The 6,715-nt window shown below is 42.5% G+C and overlaps 1 protein-coding gene across 1 annotated transcript; it reads left to right on the top strand.

Moving 5' to 3' along the window:
• Nucleotides 1–1,675: 1,675 nt before the first annotated feature.
• Nucleotides 1,676–6,247, top strand: LOC148014307 (putative serine/threonine-protein kinase WNK9). The gene is made up of 7 exons (XM_087667363.1): nucleotides 1,676–2,765; nucleotides 2,900–2,937; nucleotides 3,036–3,263; nucleotides 3,352–3,575; nucleotides 3,662–3,819; nucleotides 3,983–4,448; nucleotides 4,708–6,247. The coding sequence occupies exons 1-7, from the start codon at nucleotides 2,649–2,651 to the stop codon at nucleotides 5,676–5,678; spliced, it is 2,202 nt and encodes a 733-aa protein (XP_087523489.1). The 5' UTR covers nucleotides 1,676–2,648; the 3' UTR covers nucleotides 5,679–6,247.
• Nucleotides 6,248–6,715: the final 468 nt, after the last annotated feature.

Here is a 6,715-nt window from a genome sequence, read left to right as displayed (position 1 = left end):
GGTTGGACACCTATGTTCACACATTGTGTTTGTGAAAGTCTAAGTTTTTTGCCCACTCAAATACTCAGTTGGTCCTCCTCCTTGGTAGGGCCACCAAAAGTAGGACAATCCAAGGTAATCAAGCTCCATTATTCTTGTAAGCTATCCTATTTGCACTTAGGATCAATGCCAATGTGGTTGTAGCATGCTTTCTTGGCTATTATTTGGAGGGGAGGCACCCCACTCTAGTGGCATTCGATTAGTGTATTAGCTCAAAAAGACATTCATTTTGTCAATTTAAACAATATGTAACACATCTGGGTTATTAATAAGGCACTTCAACCTCATTGGGCTTATAAGCATCGAGTTTGTCATTAATGGTGAATGCCCCAAGTGAAGAGTGGATTATGAAATGCAGTTCTTATATGGGGTGCTACTATTTAGCAAGGGTACACAATTTTAAGTGTCAAGTGTCACTTGTAATGGCCTCAAAATGTTTCCATCAAATGACATCTACTTCAAAAGACAAGCTCTTGAAGGTGAGGTTTGGGTTCATAATGGTGAGGTTGTGGGTTCAAGTCTTGATAGGTGCATCACTTAGTTGTGCTCACTTGTTGTGTTTGTGAAAGTTTGGGGCTACTACCCACTCGAACACTTGGTTGGTCCTCCTACTTAGTAGTGTCATTGAGGAGGAGGATCCTAGTGGGATCAAGCTTTCCTATTCATCAGGTTGTGAGCTATCCTATTTATGCATAAGAGCCATTCCATTGTGCTTATCTTAGGAAAAGGTGGGGCTTGGGTAAGAGAGGTTTATGTAATATAATTGAGAGGGAAAAAGTGCAAACTTTTTAACCTTGGAACCCTTCCCATGAGTACCCATGAAGGGGTCCCCAAAATATATGAAGATAGACCATGATTTCCTTCAAGAAAACTTTTGCTAAATAGCCAAATTGCGCCTAATGATCATGCAAACAATCAAATTTGTTTGCTTGTTGGTAGTCACATTAGGTGTGCTTTCCTAGATTGAAATAAATAATGGACCTTATCTCTTTGGGCACCTCTCCTACACACATTACCAACCAAAATTTGCCTCATTGAATGGTTGCCATTATCACCTTTCGAAAGCATGTAGTTGATAGTAGAGTACAAAGGCCTACATCGAGATGGGAGCAATTGATTTCTTTTATTTGGGGGGGGGGGGGGGGGGGGAGTGTGATGATCTAGCTAGTTATGAAAGGAAGAAGCAATGGTTGGGGATGGGAAAGATGGAGTGTCCAAGTCCATGCTACCCAAGGTTTGGCTAGACTAGCAAGAGCATCCACAAAGCCAATCTAACACAAACTTCTATGTTCCAATTCACTACATCCATTGAAGTTTTCTCTCATTGAGCCTTCCTATATTTATGATATGTTGCATGCCCCATGTGCACTTGTTGCTCCACAAGCAATGGCAAAGAGAGGCAAAGGTTGATTATGAAGGCATGGGAGAGACTCCTCTAGCTTTTATTGGGCTCTCTACTCTCTAACAAAGTCACATGCACAAACACACACATATAGTCTCTCTTAGTTCCAAGATTCCTTAGGCCTATCTCCCCCCCCCCTCTCTCTCTCTTTTTAAAAATGTTAGTTCTCCCGCTGTTCTTAGGTCTTCCTATTTCGAGGCGTCTCGCCAAAAGCCTAGCCCTTTGTTTTCTCCATCGATTTCTCTCTCTCTCTCTCTCTCTCTCTCTCCGTGTCTCGCGTCAACCACAAATCGCGACGAGAGAGAGAGAGAGAGAGGTTCTCTGCAACCCCCAAAGGCTGTGTGTTCTTTTTCTAAATCGAGTTCCTTGTCATGCTAGCTCCATTGAAGTAACCGGTGTCTGTCATGTCTTCCATAATCGTACATGGACACCAGTTTCTTGTCTTCCAATTGATGAGTTTTTTTATGCTTCTTGGGTCTGTCTCGTTCTAGTAGCTCTATCGGTCGAATCTCCTTATCATTTAAGTAACAGTTCCTCAAGTGGGTTTCCTGTCTGATTGATTGTACCGAGTCCGTTTCTGTATGCAAGTGAATGAATGAATCAGGTTTGCTATCATTGTGTGCAAGCTTTCAATCTCTTTCCCCTGATTATGACTGGTTTTGAATCTATTCGGTCGCATTAAGCATTTGCCTTCTCCCAATAGTACACAATTCAATTCAATGAATCACGTTGCCATTATTCTTTTACCCCCTAGTTATGTCTGGTTTTGAATCTCTTCAGTCTTATTAGGCATTTACCTTCTTCCAACAGCAGGTAGAGAAATGCTTTGCAGCCTTTAGTGCTTCTTACCCAAAGATTCCCCTGTCTCTAGGATTCTCTCCACAGATTGATTCATTGACCCCTTGAAGCAGAGGAGCATTAATTTCTAGCTCCCCTCATAAGCATTTTTTTCCCCACCATAACATATCTCTTGTTCCCACATCTCACACGCTGCTTCCGGCATGATTGTGCCCTGTGCTTACTTAGCTTGCCCCGCGGGATCAGACTTCTTCTTCCAGGTGCAGTGCCTCCAAACCCCCTGTTTTGATCTTTACGATACAAATCGCTGGTGGTGGTGCATCCGCCGCACAATTTTCTACCACAGATCTTCGTTCGTGCTCTAGGAGGGCTTGGCTGAGTTATCCTGATCAGCCATCTATTACTGAAAATGCCTGACCACAACTGTAGCAACAGCCACTGTCTCCATGGCCTCACCAGTAACAGGGGTGACGACTATGGCACCTTGGATTATGTTGAAGTCGACCCAACTGGACGCTATGGGCGGGTATGCTCTCAAAATTATGCTCTCAGTTAGTTTCTATCAACAACAGTATTTGTTTAGCTTATGTGTATGATGCGTGCTTCGGAATTAAAAATAACATTTTAATGGCTCTTATGTATGTCCTTTGACTAATTCAGTATAAGGAGGTGCTGGGAAAAGGAGCATTCAAGACTGTGTATCCTGAAGTTGAAACTTGCCCCTATAATCATACTGTGTTTGTTACTTGAATCCCTTGTAAGCCTTTGCAATGCTTGACCTTGACCTGATACATAGGTATAGGGCATTTGATCAAGAGGAAGGGATAGAAGTTGCTTGGAATCAGGTCCAAGTTCAGGATGTTGTACAGACTGAGGAGGATGTTGACCGGTTGTACTCCGAGGTTCATCTGCTCAAAACTTTGAAACACAAAAACATAATGAAATTTTATCATTCTTGGGTTGACAGAGATGCGAATACTATTAACTTTATAACTGAAGTGTTCACATCGGGGACATTGCGACAGTAAGTAGCTGCCTTTTTTAACTTGTTGAGGCTCTAGTTTGTTAAAAAGGGTGGAATAGCTGATGGTCATTGCTGGTTGGAATCTTAGATACCGCAAGAGACATAGGCATGTTAACATTAAAGCTGTGAAAAATTGGTCCCGGCAGATATTGAGAGGCCTGCTGTATTTGCATAGTCATGATCCCCCCATAATTCATCGTGATCTAAAATGTGACAACATTCTGATCAATGGAAATCAAGGCGAAGTGAAGATTGGAGACCTTGGCCTTGCAACAATTTTGCAGCATGCACATGCAGCTCATAGTGTAATTGGTATGTGAAACCTTGCATATTTTATGCATTCAAGCACCCTTATGTGTTCAGCCTCAAGACTTTTGAACTGCCATGCCTGGTTTCAGGTACACCTGAGTACATGGCTCCAGAGCTGTATGAAGAGGAGTACACAGAATTAGTTGACATCTACTCATTTGGAATGTGCATACTGGAAATGGTCACCTCAGAGTATCCATACAGTGAATGTTCTAATGCAGCTCAAATCTACAAGAAAGTTATTTCGGTAATAACTAATCGAATGTTACACATGTGCAAAGCAGAACTTGAATTTTCAAAACCGATTTGCAAGTCATGTCTATGTTTGTGACATCCTAAACATGCACTATTGTATTCAGTTGTGAGATTTTTAATGTGCTCCCTACCTGAGCATGCTTGTTTTTCCACAGGGGAAAAAGCCAGAAGCTCTGAAGAAGGTGCAGGACCCTGAAACATACCAGTTCATTGAGAAGTGCTTAGCAACAGTATCAAGGCGTCTCCCTGCAAGGGAACTTCTCATGGACCCATTTCTTCAGTGTGATGGTGTTCAGGACCAACTACAGCCTTTCACACACATAGGCAGGATGTTATGGAAGGCAAATGACTTGGAGGAACTTCATGGAAAGTCTGCAACAGTGCATATAAGCTACAAACTAAAAGAGACACTTCCAAGTTTCCTAGAGGAAAGTAATGATTATTTTCTTTCTGCTCCAGACGAGTTTGAATCAGGGGAAGCTGCTGATAACAACTCCTGCAAGCCTCTGGCTCCCATTCTTTCCAGAGAAGAGCGTGCTAGAAGTGTGGATTTCAGGGTGAATGGTAAATTGAAGGAAGATGATGCAGTGTATCTGAGGCTTCGGATTGCAGATCCAGAAGGTATTATTTTCTACAAACCACAGTGTCTTCTAAGATGATACAAGGCAAATTTGGCAGTTGAACCACCTGGAATCAATCTCTAAAAAACCAAGAAACAACGCCCCCCCCTCCTTCTCCCCTGGCCAAAAAAAAAAAAAAGCTCCCCTGGGCACCTACCCTGCTGCTGTCTCTTTTCCCTGGTCCCTTTCACACAGATTCTACATCACAGTAACTTTTTCTAGTTAATACTAGTCTCTGATGTTTATTGCATTTTGTGCAGGTCAAGTCCGCAATGTGCATTTTCCATTTGATGTGGAGAGTGATACTGCATTGTGTGTTGCAAGTGAGATGGTAGCAGAGCTTGATCTTACAGATCAAGATGTCACTAAGATTGCTGAGATGATTGATGCTGCAATACTTGCCTTGGTACCTGAATGGAAGCCGGGGGTGGCAATTGATGAAGCTTGTGATGGTGAAGGCCTTGTAGATCCAGTGATTGGCAATGCATTTGACGATGATCACTTAGGAATTATCAGTAACTTTGATCCACTCTCCAGTCTTGTGTCTGACAGTCCATTTGAGGAGATGTCCCGATCGTTGGCAGTGGAAAATGCCCCTCAAAGAGTGGATGGCACTATGTACGGCCGCTTTGAAGAAGTGACTTACCATTGCCATAGAACTGATTTCCTTACCGGTGTATCAGATGAGCAGTGTACAGTTTCCAGTGATACATCAGACACTGTTAGAGAGCAAGCTGTTTGGGACTCAACAGATGGTTCTAGCTCACCTGATTCACAGGTAATGAAAAGGACCCTTCCTAGGGAGGATGCAATTGTGCCTGTGTTCCAGGAATGCTCAAACAGTGAGAAAGATGATTCAGTCTTTAGTGATGTAGTGGACTCTGCAAGAAGGGATGAGCAATCTACTTACATATACAAGACTTGGGAGGGTGTGGTCTGGCAAGCTCCCTGTGTGGATACTACATCATCACCCATGAGGCCACATAATTCATGCAGACAGGACATAACAATGGAATGCAGTCAAGATGATATATTGTATGATGATATGCAAGATGAATTAGCAGCTGATGAGCTGGTAAGGTTAGCTCTTAAGCAGGAAGAAGAGCTCCGGGAGCTGCAGCGCAAGCACGAGGAAGCAGTTGCTGAGTTGAAAAATCGTTTTCAACAACAGAAGTCCCTGAAATTGAGTGCAGCTGCAAGTGTGGACTCTCATAATATGCAGTCAACATAGAACAGGCACTTGAAAAAGGTTCAGTGGGCTATGTCTAGGGTGCCTGGAAAATACAAACAGGGTTGCTGGACACATCTGCAAGGCAGTTAGACATTTTAGTAGACATTCTTACCTGACTGGTAGGCTGTAGCATTCTTCTACACCTGTACTGATGGGACATCACATGCCTCAAGAAGCACACCTGCCTGTTTCACCTTCCAAAGATAGCCTTGGCAGTCCTAAGCACCATATCATTGGCTCGTTGGGAATCAAGTTTTGGTCGTAGTTTTGCATGATCAGCATTGCTCTTCTTGAAAGAGGTTATTCAAATTTTGCCAATAGCTAGCTCAACTGCAACTTTGTAATAAGTATGCTGTCTTAATGATTTGATGCTATTCTGCTGTGTATAGATGTGCTGGTTGTAGCTGTCACCTGGTTGCAAATATGATCTTGGTCTTACATACTGTTATCTTGTCATGCAGCCATCAGAATAGGCTGCTTCCATGAAGGACTAGGACTGAAAACAGTCGGACATAACATTCTTTATCCAATGCAAATATAACTTCATGTAAGATGCAAGTCTAAGTGGTCAAAACAAAGTCCTCAAATTCTACGTTCTTTTTTGTTTGTGTGATAAGGAAAATGCTCCCCAAAACCCTGCATGCACACACACGTCATGGTGATGTGCCGTAGAACACACGTGAGAGATATAAAACCCAACACCTTCCTGGCCACTGGACAAAAGAATAAGGTTATGGGAGTTACATGACATGTACAAAAAACACATCTATGGCTGTTGCAATATATCACCTAGGCCACCTATTAGAGCCCTCCAAACAACTTTACCTTAGTAGAGAATCTTCAATTTCTATTGCTCAATCAATCTATCACACATCTCTCATCCTCCATTTTGTGATAGGCCTCATTATAAGAAAGTCGTTTGGATTCACATAAGCCCAATCCAACCTTGGAGATGAGTCCTCTAATATTTGCCAATGGAGAATGTTGCCTAGTTCCTTTAATACCCACATGCATGTGCATTTTTGAACAGTCTCATA

Source organism: Lygodium microphyllum, chromosome 25 (genome assembly GCF_053477565.2).
Source record: "Lygodium microphyllum isolate KBCC chromosome 25, Lygodium_microphyllum_v1.1.10, whole genome shotgun sequence".
Lineage (NCBI taxonomy): Eukaryota > Viridiplantae > Streptophyta > Polypodiopsida > Schizaeales > Lygodiaceae > Lygodium > Lygodium microphyllum.
This window is presented reverse-complemented; position numbering and strand designations above follow the sequence as displayed.